Source organism: Rhea americana, unplaced genomic scaffold (genome assembly GCF_003343005.1).
Source record: "Rhea americana isolate MKP2758 unplaced genomic scaffold, rheAme1 scaffold_99, whole genome shotgun sequence".
Lineage (NCBI taxonomy): Eukaryota > Metazoa > Chordata > Aves > Rheiformes > Rheidae > Rhea > Rhea americana.
Window position 1 is genome coordinate 491,586 of NW_028187188.1, and position 21,411 is coordinate 512,996.

At 41.0% G+C, this 21,411-nt stretch overlaps 1 protein-coding gene across 1 annotated transcript in view; it reads right to left on the reverse strand.

Moving 5' to 3' along the window:
- Nucleotides 1-496: 496 nt before the first annotated feature.
- Nucleotides 497-21,411, reverse strand: part of TSPAN5 (tetraspanin 5) — a 21,541-nt gene continuing 626 nt past the window's right edge. The window contains exons 3-8 of the mRNA XM_085325648.1: nt 11,945-12,091; nt 9,908-10,078; nt 7,766-7,891; nt 3,980-4,027; nt 3,749-3,865; nt 497-2,571 (exon numbers count right to left, since the gene is read on the reverse strand). Of these exons, the coding sequence (XP_085181774.1) occupies nt 2,506-2,571; nt 3,749-3,865; nt 3,980-4,027; nt 7,766-7,891; nt 9,908-10,078; nt 11,945-12,091 (675 nt within the window). The 3' untranslated portion in view covers nt 497-2,505. The remainder of the gene's footprint in view (nt 2,572-3,748; nt 3,866-3,979; nt 4,028-7,765; nt 7,892-9,907; nt 10,079-11,944; nt 12,092-21,411) is intronic.

Here is a 21,411-nt window from a genome sequence, read left to right on the forward strand (position 1 = left end):
ACATTTGTGTGTGCACCTGCAAGTAGTGAGAACAAGATTTCCTCACCTCTGAGAGCATTTACTTTCCTATCAGCCTGCCCCTGACAATGGCATTTCCAGACTGGAACCAGAGAGCAGCACAAGACAAAAAGGCCAACACAGCGCAACTGCAGAAATTCAAGTAGAAAAACAGAAGTTACCTTCAGAAGCCCACAGCAGCATTCAAGATCAGTAGCAACAAGGAATGTTTCTGTAACATAGGCTTTTTGCTTTTCCTCCAATTCAAAGTGCTGGGTCACAAGCAAATAAGGCTTCCAGGCAGCAGTGCTACTTCCTGAACCCTGGTTCCCTAGTATCTCCTCACATCACTTCAAGAGAGCAGTAATGATCTGCCTGTCCTGCTGCTATCAGGAAAACTGTGTGCCCCCTTTGTGGGGGCAAGYGTGGGGGGGAAGAAAAAACAAACACCAATAACTCCTCAGGCTGAAGAGTGGCTAARAAAAACATAACACTGTGGTGAGGTGGAATCAACTTTATTAAGGACAGTAAGTTATAATTGCTTTCAAAGGCTTTAAAAAAAAAAATCGCTCTGAGTCATGGCTGGCCTTTAACAGCAGATACCAATGGATATGGAGGCTGCCTCATTCAGAGGCAGGCAGTAGGATTTAGCCAGAGAAAGATGAGGTAACACTCCAAGCCAGGAGGGCGATGGGACTAYCTGCGGCATCCGTGGGACGCCGGCATGCCTACCACCAGCCTGTGGAGGGGAAACACACGGCTGACTAGAGCACAGAAAGGCAAAACGTGGAAAGGTATATAAATTTGCAGGTTTACGAGTCAAATTTGTTTCCTCTACTCCACATACACCATCTTAGGAAGCCCACAAAGACATTAAACTTTTCCTAAAAGGATGCTGCACACCCCTCATCTCTGTTCAACCAGAGCAAGAGCCAGCAGCTCAGAGCTTTCAGGACTGTCGACAGATACTGAGAAGAGTCCTACAATAAGAGAAATTTATACGAAGTGCAATAAAACTACTCAAGCCACGGTCAGGTGTGTACGTTCATTATTTGTAAAGAAGAACGGATCACAAACTCTAAGCCAGATGGCATCTAATCTGATTCTTCATCTACTATTTGCGCTTTACTCCAAATTCTAGCATCTTTTGTCCGGTTCAAAAGGGACTTTGCCTTGGCTGATCCTGATCCAAACATCTGGTTTAAAACTTTTATTCCATTGCTTCAAGAAACCTTTCTGCTGCATTCAGAGCAACAAAAGGCAGACATACACTTAGCAACAATTTTTTCACTGAAGGTAATAGTTTACTCTGGCAAAAGCTGTTCTCTCTAACTTCCAAGGGAAGGGGATACGATTTTTCCATAATCGCATGCATTTACCAATAAATAAGTTTGGATTAGACTGTTAAAACATATGCACAAATGTAAGCACTGGAGCATCACAGATTCTTACTCCACAGCTCATGCAAGTAAAAAGAATTAAAGAAAAAAGCAAGACCAAAGCGTCAGCTAGGAACAGACTAAGGAAATACCTTTAAAGAAGTTTTGCACAAGTATATTAAAATACTAATATTAGTGAGAGTCCCCCAATACATCAGGTTACACTAAATTCCAGAGAAACCAAAGAGATTTAGCCACATCAGATACATTTTTTTTGTTAAGTTAATATATAGTTCATTCTTTGAATAACATTATTCTCTTGGATCCAACATCCACACTGCTTTCATACATTTTATACAGTTATATCCCATTTTTGCCTTAAGAGGCTGATGCCCTAAGGTATGGCAGCAACCAAAGGCTCTACAACACTTGTCAAATATAAAACTCCTTTCCCTTCACMCAAGGGTGGAGAAAGGAAGAAAGATGTCGATAAAATTAGGTAATTCTCCCTGCAAGTTTGTCGATTCCAACCTCAAAGTACTACAGAGAGATAGTTGGAAGCTTGTGTAAAAAAAGTATTCCCTTGTTTTAAAAACAATTTCATTTACTGTACAATAGATGCATAGAAAGTTGCTTCCTGCTTAACGGGTTTAGGCCAGTAGCTATCTTTAGCTGTGAAACAAGATTGTTCCTTTACAGAGTGGTGAAGAGAGAGACCATCCCAGGAATATCTGGCAGCTACCAGGAGCTCATGACACAAAGAACAAACAATATATCCACAAACTACAATGCAACTCTGTCCCACTGAATACACCAATTTTAAAAAGTGTCCATATGTTACTCAGGATCAAGAATACAGTAGAGATTCATGGCTCAACAGCTTTCAAACTGGTGGTTTAAAACAAAACAAAAAAAATTGTCAGTGAGCAGCAGATTTCAAGACAGCCCACTCTTCTCTCCCCCACCCCACCAAAGAAATGTGAGTTCACTGCAATATCAGGAACTTGAGACTAGCTGGGAGAGAAGGCTTCCCTGTCACCCATGTCCATACAGCTTGGTGTCGGAGCGACACACTGGAGGTTTCAGAGGGTTTCAGTTGTCCAGTGTCTTGTGGTTATTTCAGCAGGTTTTACCAGCTGGCTCTGACAGCCTCAATGTCACTAACCAAGTTCTGGGCTAAGCATATCCCAAATATCTGGAAGAGACAATAGGTTATTCATTCAAAGCATTGGACAAAGGCCTTTTTATACAGGCAAACTCCTTAGGTTATACAGAACTTCAATATAAAAAACAGCAAAAGCAAGTTAAGAAATTAAATTATCAGTACACATTAGCAAAAGTACAGAAATACTCCTGTACCCAGCAGGTTTTTCCCTTAAAAAAAAAAAGAAAAAGAAAAGAAAAGAGAAAAAAAGGAACTAGGTTCCAAGAAACTGAATAGTTCTGAAATTGTTTCACAAAAGCAACTAGAGGATATTTGCTGCTCATTTATACTCCCCAAGAAACAATAGATTTGTACAGACTTAAAATCTCTACCCAAGCCCAATTTAACACACAGTGTAATTTTTGAACTCTGGACAGTTGAAAAAGATCCCCTACAGTTAAAATGAGACATCCTTCAACACAAAACAAGTGCCATGTATTTAGCTCACCTCATTAAACCTACTAACCTACTGACAATATGTTTCCAAGTCCCTCTCCAGCATCTATGGGTTTTAACTCATTCATAGAATCAGTAAGGTTGGAAGGGACCTCTGGAGATCATCTAGTCCAACCTCCCTGCTCAAGCAGGGTCACCTAGAGCATGGTAGAGTTGCATCCAGGTGGGCCTTGAAGATCTCCAGAGAAGAAGACTCCACAACCTCTCTGGGCAACCCGTGCCAGGGCTCCATCACTCTCACAGGGAAGAAATTCCCCCTCACGSTCAGGCGGAACTGCCTGTGCTTCAATTTCTGCCCATTGCCTCTTGTCCTGTCACACAGGACAACTGAAAAGAGTTTGGCCCCGTCCCCTTGACACCCTCCCTTCAGCTACTTGCACACATGGATAAGATCCCCCCTCAGTCTTGTCTTCCCCAGGCTGAAGAGGCCCAGCTCTCGCAGCCGTTCCCCATAGGGCAGGTGCTCCAGCCCTCTGATCATCTTCGTAGCCCTGCGCTGGACTCTCTCCAGTAGCTCCGTGTCTCTCTTGTACTGGCGAGCCCAGAACTGGATGCAGTACTCAAAATGAGGCCTCCCCAGGGCTGAGCAGAGGGGCAGGATCACCTCCCTCCACCTGCTGGCAGCACTCTTCCTAATGCACCCCAGGAGACCAYTGGCCTTCCTGGCCACAAGGGCACATTGCTGGCTCATTACAGGGAACGCAAGGTTTACCTGCAGTAACGCTATCCCAATGAATATACCAGCAACTATGGTAAGATTGTCCTGCAGCCATTTCTCAAACTGTGGGACACAGCCCTTAGTGTAGATAACAATCTGCTGATCAACTTCCTGCCAAGGAAAAAAAATAAAGACAACTACATTCAACTATTCCACCAGTAGAATAACTTGCTCTTGCAAAAGGGATTCAGATCTTTAAGATATCACATTAAAAGTAATGCTTACTGGTTTTTGCCTTGCATCGTAGCCACACTGAGTGTTAATAACATCTTCCTAGGAGAGAGAGCAAGAGAGAAAGAAAGAGAGGCAAATGAGCGGGGGGGAAAAAAAAAAGTCTCCAAAACATCCTATCCCAGTCCTCCAGTGCTGGGCTTGGGCACTGCAAGACAATCACCCCAATTTTGGTCACCATACTGCTTTTTAGAAATCCCTCCCTCTTCCTTTCAGTGCCATTGACTATTTACAGCAAACAAAAGCACATATTCAAAAACACATTCCCAGCTCTCAGAGCAGGAGACCAAAAAATCCAGCCCTCCACCTGGATAAATGCCACATTCCAGATACAAACAGCAGGAAGTCAAAAAGGGCCTAGGGAACATCTATTTTGAGCAAAAGAACTTTCTGCTGGAAAGGTTTTGTCTGAAAATACATACACCAAGACTACCGTTAACATTTTTCAGGTTTCAGTTTKTGCAGCATGAAACAGCATGAAAAGGTGAAAAGGGGCAGATCCATTGCAAATCCTACAAGTTCTTCCAGAGGATGAATGTAGAGGATGAATACACGGGACCTAGTTCCCTCCCAAAGGCTAGAAGGGAAAACAAAAAGATGGGAATTACTACTGCCTGTGCTTTCCCACTGCCTATTCTTTTGTACAGGAGCTTGATATATATGAGGAAGGAGTTTCTCACTGCTGCTTCCAATTTAGCACTTTCAAAGCACAGGAAATACAGGCTACAGCAGACTTTCCCTAGTGAATAAGCACTACCCAGTGGCACCATCTCCAGACTGTTCTTTTCCCCCAAAGCTGCTTTAATCCCATATACACAGTTATTCAGGGCAATAAAATGAAGCAACTACTTCARCGATGACTACCCATCTGCCCCTAAGGTTTCTGAGAAAGCTCATATGAGGAAAACAGCAAACACCTCCAAATTCCAAGAGTGCAGCCACCTTAAGACTCTCTTCTAGATATTTTAGCTATGAAATACCTCCACTTGTTTCTTACAGAAAGTCAGTCAGGCTGGTCACATATTTGAGAGCAAAAGAGGAACAATGATGGTTCATTGGCCTGCTGGAAGGACAATTGCATCTGCTGCACGTGCCCCACTATACGCCCAAGTTACCACCCCTGCACTAGATTCATACTTTTAGTTAGTTGTTGATACTTCTTAGTTTGAGAGCTTGGGCATCAGCCATAACAGCAGGAAAACATGAAGCTACTGGCTCACATACTAGCAGTGGGCAGAAGAAGGAACTACTCAAAGAAGTCAGAAAACAAGCCAGTCTTAGCTAGGTGCWCTGAACATCGCAAGTTAGTCAAAAYGTGAACCGAGAAAGCCATCCAGCACACGTTGGTTTGAAATGGCAGCCAATATGAAAAAAATTATCTCCTCCTCTCTGCAGTTAAGGTCCCCTAAGAGTCTTCCCACTCTGCAGGAAGTGCATCAACACATCATGCTGCTGCATCACCAGTTCTGTTCGTTGCCTCCTGTCAGTTTCCAAAGTTGGATTCCCTCAACAGACCTTCAAGATTTGAATAATTTGCATATTTTAATGAGACCAATGCTCTTATTCTAGGATCTGGACTAGCAGAGCCACCCACTTCAAGTCTGTAAAGGCAGGTAGGAGTCAAATAGACAGATTTAAGCTTTCTCCTTTGTGTTAAAATGACCACTTGCCTTATTAACAAGGCCTTCTGCTTTTAACTTCAGGACTTGTTAACTGAAAGCAAGCATGAAGAACAATGGAAATAAGTCAATTTTCCTAGGCCTCGTCTCTGTGAGAATTAAGGATATTTTAACTTGATAAACTACAGCAAGATCAATTATAAGACTCCAAATTCATTTCGAAGGAGACCTAGCGTAAACTTTTCCCTCACTAATTTAAGCCATACTAAAGTCCTGTTTAAGAAAGCATCCACATAGCTTTTTGCACCAGCACAACACTGCGTGCTAACTCAAATAGGGCAACTGCACACAGTCCGAATCCACAGTCATTGGACAGTTACTCCTCGTGTCTACCCAGCCCACTGACAAAAGAGAAAACTCATTATTGTGAAGGGACTGGTTGTGCACCTTCACAGAACCAGTGGCCTGAGTGAAAAGGTTTGTTATGTAAGCTATATTTCTATGTCTCTGTTCCTGGTGCTATAAGGGATTTGTGGATTGTCTGCTCCCCATCAGCATCCAGCTGCCTTTCAAAACACTAGCCATACTAACTGTAGCTCTCATGTCATAAATGGCTGGGCAGCTGCATATGTTCTGCTTGCACACGGGAAAAAAAAATGTGCACATCACTGCAATTGAACTATTTGCAGCTTGATTAAATTATATCCCTGACTTTTAGTATTGAGAGATTCTTTAAAGTGATGCAGAGCGTCGCTTCCCTACAATAAATAGGAAGGAGACTTATCTTTACCTTTCTGGTTACTGCACCTTCCTCCATAAAATGCATAGCCCCCCTTCCCCCCCAAAGATGCAAAGATAAGTTTAGCATGGATTACGTATTTATAGGATTATCTTATACTGCTGTCAGTGGTTTGGTTTTATAACAAGAATATTTTTAAAACTGGGTTATGACCACCTCTGTGTGGGAGGGTGGATTGACTGGCAAAGGGCAGAAGGAATCCTGAGTGTAATGTAATGCATAAGCCTAACCTACTTTCCAGTTTGTTTTAATATCTTATTAAAACACAGCAATGTTCCTGAAGAAAATTCAAAGTGCTGTGAAAACACATTCRCTGCAGACAAACTAGAACACAGCTCATGGAAATGACAGGGCCTTGTCAGGGAGACAATAGTGATTGGTGCTGAGAGTGGAGACCAAGTTGCATTAACAAGGCAGAAAGCACCTGAAGTACAAGTTGGCAACTTGCCTAACTTTAGTCATTGCTACAAACTCATGCATTCAAGGAACTAGAAGTCACTCCAAGTAGAAATTACCACCTAGTAATAGGTGATTTTCTACTACATACACTCACAGGCTGCTACTTTTAAATTACATGAAAGTCAAATGTATGAAGTTAGCCACATGTCTTTATGTACACCCCTGTCCCTATTCCAAACCTTTCACTGTCAGTAAACTGCTTCCCTACACTTTACTCTTCATTCTTGATCACATCTGTGCTAGGAAAGTGTGACTACAGCATCTTCTGCTTGATGATCCAGAACTGTATTTTAAAAGATGTGAAAATTTACTTAAAAAAAAAAAAGTTCCCTCAAATGATTTCTGACCTTCAAAGCTTGATCTCAGGTGACTATGGAACAAGCAGTGACTTCRAAGTAGAATAAAAAAAAGCGCAAAGATCTTCATCTCCGAATTCTAAAGTAAACTTACATCAGTTCTTCAGAGCACAGGCTATTGTTTATTACCATACCTAGCACAAACTGGGTCAATCTGGCTGCAGCCTCTGGATACTGCACTAAATAATGAGTAATACCTACCTTGGACTGCTTGCTCTTGGAGTTGTTCTTTACAGYAAGGAGTGAAACACCCTGACGATATCCAATTGAAAGCTCATATCCTTCAAGTTATTAAGGGCTTCTGGGTTTTGTTTGTTTGTTTTTCTTTTTACTTGCTATAATAAATATGTTCAACCAAGCCAGTGGCTTAAGTTAGTTCACGATTTTCTGACTGCAGGAAAGCCTATATTTAAGCTGAGATGCAAGTCGAAAAAAATAGACAGTGGGGAAAAGGCAAAGATCACACATGACTTCCAAAAGATACTCTTTTACAGTGATTTAAAACGAGAACAGTAGATCCAGTTCTGTGCTCTTGACTGTCACTTACGGCAGGGTCCTTAGTGCAGCAAGAGAATGGCACACCACAGCGCTCTCGACTTGCATTGGAATCTGTGCAGTTGAAGTAAATATTAAGGTTCCAGTCATCAGCTCCAAAAGCCCCACAGCACTGCCACTAGAACAGAGGAAAACATATTGACTTCCAATATAAACGAATCTCAGCACTAACAACATGCATCACTGCTGCCAGTTTCAATCTAGCTTTCCAAAAAGAACTTCAGATTCCCTCTGGTTTCTTTGGAGCTGTACTTCTGGAGAAAAAAAAAAGAAAAAGAAAAAAGAGAAGTAGCATTCCAAACCTGTAAGTGGTTCTTCAATCACTATCTAATTAGAGTTATGTTCACACCCTGCAATGCTGTTCTGTGGAGAGAAACCCATGGAGACAGCTATGAGCTCAGGCTCTAGCAATAGCATAGACAAGAGTATGATATTCTGCCCAGTCTAAAGGTTCCTAGGCTCTCAGCAAAGCAAAATAGCTGTRTTGCACTGGTATAGCTGTTATAATGTCAGTTTGGGGAAAATTTTCACTTGTCCGTACACTATACGGTATGAACGCAGTGTTTTCTACACATCAACACATTATGCACTTAACATCTCCTTTACTGTAGGCAGGCAGGATTCTTCCAAATTGAATGAGAAGGTAAATATCACAAGTAACTGAGTCTCCAGTAAAACATGTTGAATATAAGAATGGACTGGATGTCAGCGGAACACTGATAGTTTGTATCAGTTAAGGCTCCAGCCCAATAAATCCATCAATGCTAAAAAGCAAACACACACACCACCACCAACCAAAAAATACGTTTAAGTAATGCTGGACTTGCAATCTTCTCTCTGCAGATGTAGCACTGTTTCTTCTGCAATACCTGAAACATGCTGTCTTCAAGCATTATCTCCGCTAGCTAAAAAAGCAGCTTGCTCTCCAGACTTGCACTGTCCCTGACTGATCTGCCAAGACTAGTAATCCAGTTAGGAGAGCAAGTTTTATTATGTGGTGCCAGTCTACTACAAAATTGGATTGTGGCCTCTTGGTTACACACACATGGACCACTACTTTCAGACTGTGGTGATCTCTGGCATTCTCCAAGCTGGAGCAGGTCCAAAATCAGCACAGAGATCTGCATCCTGTTATTTACTCACATTCACTGACATTTTTTCCCCTAGACAAACAGAGGCAGATGAAGCATCAAATAAAATTAATTTTTGTACGTTTTGCAAATATATTAATGGACATGATTTCAACCAGCAGCTCTTAGCCAGCCAGCTACATACATAGCACCAAATTCAGAGAGGAGTTCACAGACACAGGCCAAAAGAGAGTACTGAAACTAGAAACTACTGGCAAAATAATTTGTGCATGAGAGTCAGTTTAGGTCTCCTTTATGCACTGCTAAGTTAAAGACTTCCACAGGCATGCACATCTCTGGCTTTTCTCCTCTAAAGTGCAGGCATAGTATCATTTAGAGATTTCTCATGAGAACTTGTAGCTCAGTTTCAGTTAGGCTAACCACCTTAAGGTTCCTTCTTAAAAAGCCTTCTTAAAAATCCCACTGTGCATCTCTGTCACTCTGCAGTGTGGTTTAGCACTTCTAACACTGCTAAAGAGATGTGAACACCCATCTCAGAACTGAGTAACTTTCCACCAAGCTTAGAAAAAGGTATTCTACAGATGCAATAGCTCCTACAAAGTACTTTGAAAGTGCGCCTTTAAAAGGCCTAAAATATCTTTACACATACATACGGAATATGCTCCAACAACCTGAACACAAGACTGATGAAAACAAATAGTAGATTTGACACTATCTCTGAATGTCTTCAAGAATAAGTCACCTTTAGTCTCTACCATAATTATTTCTCCCAATTTCAACAAACAAACTATATAAGTATTTCTCCCAACATCAATAAACAAACTACCGCTTACAGGTGCTGTGTGCTTGTAGAAGTTCTGTGAGAAGAAAAGAGGTTATATATATATATATATATACACACATATATATACACACCACAGTATTACACTCTAGGATACTTCTGTTGTACCTTGAAGAAACTAGACAGATGGGAAGTAAAAATAGAGAATGTATTTCTTTAAAGCAAGCAAAAAAAAGAAACAGATACACAGAGTCCAACTTACATATTCCTGTGTAAAGTCTATGAGGTTTTGCAAATCAATGTCATCTCTGTATGCTCTGATGTTGTTGTTTATGAAGAAATACAGTTGGTCCTTGATCCAGTCTTTGAAAACAAATGCTAAAACACCAGCAGTGAGCTCCAAAAAGAAAATAATTCCAAGGAACACAGAAAACTGAGGAAAAAGAAAAGATAAGAATTATTTTTCTTTAAGGGCAAAGGAATTTTTAAATTAAGCACACCTTTTTTAGCTAGACCTGTAGTACTGGATTCTTGCATTTTATTCTGTCAAGGACAAATAAAAGGCCAACAAATTTAAATTTGGCACCTACAGTAGGACAGTTCACTGGAATTCTCAGAGAGGCCCAAGAGATTTCACTGTAAACTTCACTGGAGATGGCTGCTTGCCATGTGGAGCGCCCTCTGAAAATCCTCATCTCAAGCTCCTGTACAGAGACATTTTCAAAGGCACAGAATAACTTACAGTGCCAACAAAATGCTTTAAGTGACTTTTTCATTAGCCATCCTCACTGGTAAAGCTTCGTCTAATCATGTAAAGCAAAAATTGGTAACAGCAGAAATTAAAAATGAAGTCAGAGTGGAATGTCTACGGAATGACTCATATCCACATTAAAACGAAATGAGGTTGTTATGATTAATGCAAATGCAATGGATGCCAAAGGCATTACTAATGATCTGCCACTTTCTCTAAGCATCTCCAGTGAGGCTACGTAATGTTTTTAAACACAAAGCAGTCTTGCTATACTGGAGCTCCATCCCTTCTGCAACTGCGCCGTTGAGTTTCATTTAATATGCTCTCTGTGTTTGTTCAGATGCATTTTTAATTTTTCCTGCAGCTGCTGTATAGGAAGCTATTTCTGGTATGGCAGATGGGTTCATTCTAGGCAAGCTGAGAGAAGTAAGGAAGAGACGAAAAAGCGTTACAATAGCTTTTCTTCTTTCTCCTTTATTTTCTTCTTAAGCAAGGCAAGGCAAGAGCAAGCCAGAACCATCCTAAGCTGCTTTATAAATGCTTCAAGAACAGTAAACTGCCTCTGCCCTCCTATACAACACTTGCCTGTGGGAGCCAAACAGGCCATCTGAAAGCAGTTGTTTCACTGGAAGCCTTTTTGTGTATATATTAACAGTTAATGGCTATGAAGACACAGATTAACACTACCCAGGCTGTGCCTATCTGTAGAAGTGGTAGTGGGTGGAGGAACCTTGAATTTGTTATAAATCTTAAATTTATGTAAAATTGGAACATGATACCATTATCCTCAGCAGGAGTTCCACAAGATTAAACCAGGCTATTTAGCTAAAAGGGTTTGGGATACCAGGGTATGTTTGCRTATCAGCAGTTCCTTCTCCAACTAACAATTCAGCCCAGAGCTCAAAGAGACAACTCCTATCTATTTTCTTTCCCTGTCCCAGGCACAGTCTCCACCCTCTCACTCGTCAGTACTGACATTGAGCAATGAAGCCTTGTTGAGTTAGCTACAGAGTACACAGGCGAGGACACCAGCAAGCAACCTCCTTCATAACGCAGTCCTATCTCCTCAGTACCATGAGGGGCCCCTTACACACTAGAAATCACGTGGGTCACATTCAATGGCGTATTTATATTCCTCTACATTTCACAGGCAGCTCATTATGAACTCAAAGTTCAATMTGCAGTTTCTTACCAGAAGTTTCTCTCCTTTAGTGACAAGAAAGTAAAATATTAAGCTATATGCATATGAAAAGTAGTAGTTYCACACTGTGATTTCTAGTATCATATTATTTTTCAGCCTTAAAAACAGATCCAGCACAGCTCTTCATAGTCTCTGCTGCTTAAAGTGCTAGTAGTTAAAGAAAAGTGACTGAGAACAGTACCCTCCCATCAGATAAAATCTTTTTTTTTTTTTTTTTTTTTTTTTTTTGTTTTTGGGGGGGGGGGGTAGGGAAGGAAGGTGTTAAAAATCTACACAGGTAAGCAGGAACACAGAACATGATTTATGTTATTTAAGTGATGAATCACTTCGTTGCAAAAACTACTTACAAACTTGAGCAGAAAGGTATTTTCTCGCAAGGCTCCAATGCATCCTGCAAATCCCAAAATGAACATAACTCCTCCTACCACTAGGAAGAGCCAAACTGGATCAAAGCCTCCCAGGTCGGTGATGGAGGAGATATTGGACAGCACTCCCTAGGAAAGAAACAATGCCAAGGGGTAACACGTGCGTCCTGCTTTGTTCTACAATTTCCTCTTGCATTGCTCTTTTTAAAAAGGTAGACATCTACAGCAATAAACATTCATCAACACAGCAAGAGAACATTATTAATAAAATTTGGCATCTATAAACAGATACAAAGGGTCTTTATGTACAGTATTTGCTGAGCCAACACACAGAAACAACAACAAAACATGCTTAGAGTCCTTTGCAAGAAAGCCACAGGGTGTTTTGCTGCATCTGTACTAATACAAAATATTCTGAAGGAAGTCAGAGTAGACATTTGAACAAAATTTAACTCTATTTTGTTACTCATGAGATACATCATATACATTGTTTATATAGGCACATAGTTACAAATGTTATGACAGAAAACAAGTAATAGCTAAAACAACATCTTTAATTTAACTGGATCACAATGATCAAGAAGCAAGCTCCTAGGTTAAGAGCAGCACCTTGCAACAACAAATTTTGTCAAATTTTGACAAATTACATACCTGGTTGATTCAGACTTCAGTCACCTACAGTGCCAAAAACTCATTATATAAACACAGGATAGCTGCTGACACAATAGTTAACAGGAAAAATTTGACACTAGCATCAAGTCTCCTAGTAGGAGAGAAGGCAGGTTAAGGATTTATCCTGGGAGATGGCTTGCGATAGCTTAGATTAGGCCTTTCTTACGCTATGTTTTAGATACAACAACCAGCACAGAGTGCTTGCAACAAATGATTTTAGCCCTGTGAAGCAGAACTTTGGTTATGATGCCAGTAAATCCTGAGCAGCTATTTTATTTTTGAACACATTTTAACCAAGTTTAACTGATGCTGAACAGATGGTCATGGCAAGGAGCAAATACAAAGTTTTCCTTATTCCAGTGAGCTTGCACAAAATAGTTACAACTTCCCAACACCTACTGGCGGCAAGAAAGCTGAAGTTTTGCTCTTTCTTTACACACTCCCCTAGCCAGAGGTTAAAGCAAAGCACACTGCTGCAGCAGACATTTTTCCATGGGTTCCCTCAAAGCAGCCTGAACCCAGGCTGCGTGCTTCTGACTGCTGCTTTGCCTCCTGACTCCTGAACAAAACTGTGGCTCCTAAAGCAGCAGACTTTCACCTCTACTGCTCGTTTGTAATTTATTCTCACATTCTTCAGCCTTTTCTTCTTTTTCCTGTTTATATCCCCTTTGCTTCTTTGAAACTTTCCCCAAATTGCAATAATTTTGAAGGCTTCGTTTCCAAAAGTTGTTAGAGTCATGTTTTTAACAGCTAATACTGTTCAAATTGTGGCTTTAAAATATGCGATTTTTTTTAATACTTTATTTAGACATGTAAATACTCATACAGTCAAAGTCTTTATCATGGCACTCCCCATAGTCTGCAATTATTTCCATAATTTCCCAAATAAAAAATCAGCTATAAGAAAACAGTAAACAGAAATTGAGGATGGTTTTCATTTCTGGGGCTAGACAAAATGTCCACAAGTTTCTCCAATGCACATGGTACACGGTAGGAGGAATTCAACCCAATCCTCAAGTACAAACAATAAACCAATAGTGTGAATGACAGTCTTAAGCCAGATTTCTCTTCCTCCTACTATAGGAGGCTATTGCCTGACAGACAGGGATGAAGAAAAAAAAAAAACAAAAACAAAAATCACATTCATCCCTTTCCTCCTACAATACATACAGTATTGGTCTTATTGTCATTCATTAAAGACAAAAATAGATTAAAGGCATGATATAACCAAACACTGCTAAGAGTCAATGTTGCTATCAAAGCAGACTGGTTGGCGTACGCCCATTTCTAAGAAAAATGGGGTGGTACAAGCCAAGCTGGAATGAAGATTTATCAGCCGTTAACGCTTAACTCAACTTGTGTGGAATGTTTCTACTACTTCTGCTTCTCTACATATGCCATAGAAAAGAAAGCAAAGACATATTTTTGGCTAAGAATGAAAAACATCAAAATAAACAACATCTAACACACAAAACACCAAAAAGTCATAGCCTTAGACGTATGCAAGTCAGGAAACATGAGCTCTGCCCTAAGAGAAAATGGCTGCTATAACAACCAAGTTTTGAAGTCCTTTCAAGTGTTTTCCTTCAATGCTTATACATGCTGTAAGATCCCAGGAAATTTTGCTTTAAAGCATAAATTCCTATGTCTCTAACATTAGCTCATCTTAGAATTAATGCACTTTAGTATATCAAAATGTATCAAAACAGCCACTGGAGAAACAATATTGCCTTTATATTATGATTATTTTACTAAAAAATAAAAATTAAAGACAATCCAGAAGGATGAAGACTCATTTAAGTCTTTCTTTCTAAGTAAYTTTGAGTTGCTTTTAAAAAAAGCCACATGCACACAGTATGTTTAATTAAGTTTTTTGCAGATAGTCCAAGTCAAATTCAACTCATGCTTGTGTACATGGGTCTTAACAGTCTTAACAAAGAAGGTTTGGTAAAAAGTACACTAATTTTGCACTCTGTCACACTCCCGTTAAAGTCAATGACAATATATCTCAGCAAACCAGTTATATTTACACTCTTTCTGACCTTTAAGAACATGCCTTTTCCCAATTTACTTGGTATGTATCTGAGTATTGACAGGCTCTTACCACCCTGGTGTTGTCATGTGCTGACCAGTCACCCAGCAAGAGTCACTTAATTTCTGGTCTATATAATAATATATAGTATATCTTGCCAGCACAAASTACATACTGTGTAATTCTAGCTTGTGCTCTCTGCATATGAACCTCAAGTTACCACTATTCTGCACAGAGACATTTCAGGATATACAATCGTCAGGGAGGCTTTGGCAATAAAACAGTAGCTAGCAGCAGGAATGGCAAACACCGATAATGCTCCGCAGCTACAGCTATTCTGCACAGAGCTATTCTGTTAGAAGACTGCTGCTTACTGCTGAAATACGGTCCAGTTATCTTCCAGCCTTGTCTTTTTCTGGACACTTGCAAATAAGCTATCTGCAGAGAAGCAGCAGTGTAAAGCAGCAGCGCAGTATTCTAAAGCAAAGTATATTTTGCTTCAAGCAGCATGGCAATGGCTGAGGTATATTCTTTCATGTTATACTGCTAAAAAGAACTAAGTATACAGTCCTATAGGCACATACTTTTCCTATCCAGCATGGGTTTCTAGAACGCCTGCTACTACAGTATTCAGGCACTTTTTCAGTTGTAGTGGCTCATTTCTGGGAAAAGTTTGGCAGAGATGTACGAAGGCCTGGTAATGGCCCATTCTGCCTTCACCCCGTCTTCAGCCAAAAGTGAAGGGAGTGTTTCTGGGATCAGGAATCTCCCATTCTAACATTGCCTCTTCCAGTAGSATGTTCTGCATCTTCAGACCCAGCAGCCAGTCACATAAGAGATGGTGACTATTTGCCAACTGATCTGTTACAGGAGCACAAAACCTAAGTGAGCATCTGTAAATCCTTTAAAGTTGTGCTTTCTATAAACACAAAGTTACATTTCTGGGGTACATGTGCATCCTTGCCCAGTAGTTCAAGCACACACATAATCTTTATTCAGCAGTAAACACTTTGTTTCAACGGGGCTACATACTCTAACACGTTTCTTCTCATAATGGCATCAGTCCAGGACTCTGCTGTAGTCCCACAAGGAGAGCTAGTAGGACATGTTCCCTGGCCAGTCTCCAGCTCATCTGCTTGCTCTGTTTCCCCACCCTCCATTGCCTGCAGTATGTTCAAGCACCCAAGTTATTATTTAAACTTTCCATCCATCCCAAGTCAAAGTTTGTCTGGGGCAATGAAGGAACAAACGCATCATCCATAACTGAACTAAAATCAATAATTAAGTAAATTAAGTAAGGAAGAAAGTCCCTTTACTTTTGAAACATGATTGATTTCAATCACAGGGCACGATGAGGTATGCATACAAAGAGGGCAGGCTGACCTCATATTCCTACCCCACCCCAAGTTCAGGAAAGGAGGTCATGTGAAACAGTAAGACTCACTCTTTCTCCAACAAATGGGTGGGGGCAGAGGCATTGGCAGTGCCTCCTGCCACATCAAGCGCAGGAGATCACTGAGCCAGAACTGCAATCTCCTCATTACAGTATGAGAGCAGAGGTAGGGAAGGGGGAAAGATGGGTCAAAACAGAAGCCCAAATTCAGTGAGGGATGTTGTCATRCCATTTTGTCCAGTGGCCAACACCTTCCAGACTACAAAGCTGTACTTCACGCACAGCTCAAGACAGCAAGGCAAAGGAAAAACACAGGTCTTTGAAAGCAGTTATTTGAGAAGGCTCCTCCTGACATTACCGCTGCATAATTGATTGCCTTGATCCCATCCGTAAAAAATAGGGAAACAACAGCTATTTCGAAAAGCAAGAAAGGGGCACCCCTCATCCTCTCTCCATCCTGTGCTATCTAAGACCAGCAGGACAACCTGTAGTGTTTTCCAAAGGCAGCTCTCTGAACTCCAGCTCCCATCTTTGGTACAGCATTTCAGCTTAGACTCAGGGAGTCCTTTTGAAGGGAATCTCCCAGTCATCCCCAGAAGCTATATTCTGGTTCAGGCCAGGGACTTCAGCACCATTTCCTCTCCTACTGGTTCACACTACTTGCCTTTAGCAGACARAGTCTTTGCACACTGGCACCAGAAACTTACTTTAATTTCTCCAGAGTGCATGGATGGACATCCATGTCCAACATGGACATCTTGGTTGCAGCAGCACCTCAGTGTTGATGCACTTATGAGGCAGGAATCCGATCAATCTGTGTAAGGAGGCCAAAGGGAGTCACAAGTTGGTTAGCACACTAGAGAGATCTCTGGCACAGGCAGATTGTAGTTGTGGGCAGTAAAGTCACTGCTACATTCAGGCCTCAGAAATTCCCCTGTGCTGTTGTGCCTACAAAGTCAGTCGTCCCGGGGCTGCAGCCCTGGGACAACTGACTTCATTGGCACAATGGCATACTATAAGGCAAGAGAGCAGGGCTTCAGAGGAAAATACAGCACAGCACAGTCTTTTCTTCTGAAAAGACAGCCACATAACGAAATTTCAAGGTATCTGAAGGGATATTGGGAAAACCACTGTGGTAGCTCCCACAGGGATGCAGGTTAAAACAGAGCTCAACTTGCCATTCCGCATGGCAACAACATCCCAAACAGCCATTAAAAAGTAAAAGAAGAAACCAACAACAGCAGAGTAAGAGAAAACAGAGGAAAATGCAGAAAAGATACACACCAAGAAAACCCTATGATATGAAACACCCTTGGGATGGTCAGAAAAGAGAGTCAACAGTAGAAGATCTTCTGAAACACATTATTTCTTTGCAGACAGAACTAACCCTTCCAGAGTCTCATCCACAGGACTAGGAATCACTGGCTTACAGGAATATGAGGGAGAGAGAAGATATAAAACAATTTCCAGTTGCACTATTTTAAAACAGCAAAATGTCTCTCTACTTTCATAGTCAGAATTCCTGCAGTTTCCCCATGTTGCACATCTGAACAAGTGTGAGGGTCAGAATAACACTCACTGGAACACACCAAATTAATCCTATTCCAGAATTTTGTCTCTGCAAAACAGAAACTAGGTGGGGGATGTTTACAAAACTTGCTTCCTTGATTTTTGTTGGCTTTGCATTTCCCACAGGAAGCAACAATAGTGGCAGCATTTTATTTTCCAAGTATTTTGTAAAGGAGAAGAATTAGTCTAGCTTCCCTGTCATGGGAAAGCACAGTTCAATAGGTAAACAACTAGCATAAATATAGACAAGCTATAATTACATTTTTGTATTTTTCATGATTAATGATTACTAGGTGTTGGAACACTGGTAACATGATTTAAAAGCCTGTTTAGACAATGTGTCTTTATGCACTGAAATTTAGTGTAATTGGCAGTATTTATACTGCATTTGCTCTTCCCCAGTCCTCTAATATCCACATGCAGAGTGCAGGGCAGAAGCTAGAGACCGTGCTCTGAGCATCCTTTGGCTTGGAGGGACCCCCACGACAGGCAAAGTACTCTCTTGCTAGGAATGATTTTTTTTTTTTTTTTTTTTTTAAAAGAACTATGCTATAGAAATGCATGCGCAACCATCATGGAGTGGCAACAGCATTGCTCCCTCTTGATATTTGCCATTGACTGAGACAGTAAAAGTAGTATGAATTCTTTCCTGGGGAAAAGAAATGATAGTTTTAACTTCAGGGCAAGGGCAGAGAAACCTTATAAATGAATTAAGTCTAAACAACAGATTTTGCACAGATCTGCAGAAGTTTTTCCCATCTACCTCTATCCTTACCACCTCCTACTTAAAACACCCTTTTCCTTTTAAAAGCCCCCTCTCCCTGGACAGTCTCTTACGGTCTCAGAAGACAAAATGGCAATTCATCACTTGCTTTCCCTACGCTTGCATGTAAATCTGCTGCAGCTAGTGAGAAACAGTAAGCTTGCAAGCTCCAAGCACCCACTGGAGTCACACCACAAACACTCCTCGTGAGCCCCAAGACCTCATTATCTAATATATGTAACTAAGGAAGAAAGTTGGCATTTGGAGTAAATTTAGTTTATTTTTTTAGAAGTCATTAAAGAATTTGCTTGAAGTTGAGAAAGCCAGTAAAATACGGTTACCATAATGCTTTTTTGCCCTCATCACTCAAAAGTAGCATTAGCTGCTGGGGCTTAGTCCAGCCTCTTTCCACATCACCGATGCTCATCGCCAGCACTCGGAACAATCAGCTGCTTGTTGATCAGGTTTTCTATACTACAAGCCCAAGTATAGTGTGCCAGAAAACCCAGTGGGATTGTGAGCTGTGCAGTACGCCCACGTAAACACAGTTTTGTTCATCCTCTGAGCATAGCCCCCTTCCCAGCTCTGTTTCAGGTTCCCAGCGGAGAATGCTAATTCCCCAGGTTTTGTTTGGGCCTGGCTGCCAGCTGCCCGACTGGCTGTATTGACTCACTGACAAATGAGCTCTTTTGCCCACCCCATCCCCAAAGCTATACATGAGGTCACGAGACTGCACAGTGAGCTTGTTTCTTTAAAACAATGTTTAAAAAAATGACAGTTCAAACTTAATGGGGGGAGGGGGGGGATATGCCTGCCAAGCTCAAAAGTCTACCCCAAACAGTTATTCACCAGCAGCAAATGGGACTCCTGTAAAATGTGGACAACTTCAGTGTATCTTGCATTTTTTTTATTTGGTCTCACACACTATCTATCTTAAAAAGATGCTGTGCAGCAGCAAAAGTATATACAAGCTGATAGCTGGGGTATAACACAACACAGCTGGATAAAAAGCCAAATGATTCAAAAGGGAAGTGAACTTAAATCCTCCCTACCCCCAGATACGTTCACAGTAGAGAGCTCTTTCTGATAACCCATTCCTGCACAAAACTCACAAAAGTACATTTGTATGTTATACAGTGGCACTACAAGGCCYTCTTGTAGTGAGTGGTCCTCTAGGTGACCCTGCTGAGCAGGGAGGTTGGACTAGATGATCTCCAGACGTCCCTTCCAACCTTACTGATTCTATGACTACAAGTTCAGCTTTGATAAAGATTTAGTTCACTGGGACAGCAGCAGTCCTAAGGTGCCCTGCTGCAACACAGCACAATACCCAAGACACCCGCAGGCTTAACCGAGGAGGAGTCTGGCTAGAGAAGCGCTTTTCAGCTAAGTTGTAGCCCTGGAGCCTTGGGCTTCCCTGGCACGGCCCTCGCCACCGACCCCCAGCTGCAGCGAGCCCCGTGCTGCCCATGTGGGCTGTGTGCCAGCTGCGCCCTTTCCCCAGCACCTGGTCACGGAGCATCTGGGGCTCGCTCCTGCTGACTGCCTCTTCTTGCCATTGCAAGACAAAAGTGCCCCCCCACACACACAAAAAAGGACAAAATAATAATAATAATAATAATAAAAACCTCTGCACTCCTGTACTTCACAGTTCAGCTGTTTCTGTGTTGAATCGGGGCCGATACACCCACAGAATAAGCAGTCCACACTAAGTGCCACAGGACACAAAAGTTACAACAACAGTTAGAAAAGTTAGGGAATGATGCTTATTTTCAGAGAAGGACCTGCACTTTAAAATAGTAAACAGCATTATATTTATTTCCATATAAAAGCCTACTACACACAGAGCTTGAGCAAATGCAGGCAAAACCATGTGACATTTTCTCCCACTTGCAGGATCTGATTAAAAATGGTCCAAGATGGCATGATAACAAATGCCCAGATCTCAAGTAAAAATGTGAGCTTTGGCTTCTGGCTACTAACAATTATGAACTGAGTACATTTCTCATAAGAAAGGCTGAATCCCCTTTCAGATAGAGAAAATATATTAAATATATTAAAACCTAACAAATCATCATTTTGTCAGAACACCCTTTGGCTATAAGGACTAGTCTATTTTAAACTTCAAACTAAACTACAGCTGTCTTCCTTTTATCAACTCATTCAGTCTAAGGAATTATTTGTGCTACCCATTAAGACAATACAAAAATTGTTAAAACCCTTTCTGAGAAGCAACACTGAAATAGAGCAAGTAATTTTGGGGGCTTCAGCAAAAGTCCTGCAAGTACACTCAGAGAACTGATACATTTCTATGTTTTTGTTGATTAAAAAGCCTAAACACATAGGACTGCCTTCCAAGGCTATTCAAACCAACCTGAGTATCATACGGCCTGAATGTATATAAAAAACATGCATCTGTATGTGTATGTATATATGTACACACACACAAGCAATTAATATCCTATTACTAGCACTAAGAATTACTATTTGCGGTTATCCATATTCAACAGTCACAGGACAAAACACTGAGTTTAAGCTAATAACTTACTTCTGAAACACAAAAATTTGTCCTGAATTTAAGTGGCAACACTCCAATGCTTCCAGTGCTTTACTCTGTTCTGCTACAAGCACCAGTTACTATGCTTGAACCAAACATAATATCATTTTGGAACTTGCATAGGGTTTTCCACTAAAATGGAAAGAAACCCTCATCAGGTTTATTATTCTCATTTTTTTAAACAAATAACAACAAAGGAAACCCTGTCTTTTAGTAAGCCAAGCTTTTTATCCAGTAGCCTAATACATACTGACTTGTTTTGTGTATTACAGCTTCATATTTTACCTTCTTCCCAACTTCTGCAGCAAGTAAACTGAAAATTAGGCTCTGGTTCACAGAGGTTTTCCCTTCCCCTCCTTTTCTTGCCATTTCCAAGTTGATTTCAGTCTCCTAACAGAGACTGTTTCAGTGGTCTATTTTATTTCCATAAGAAAAATAATAGCTATTTTGCCAGTCTCAGATC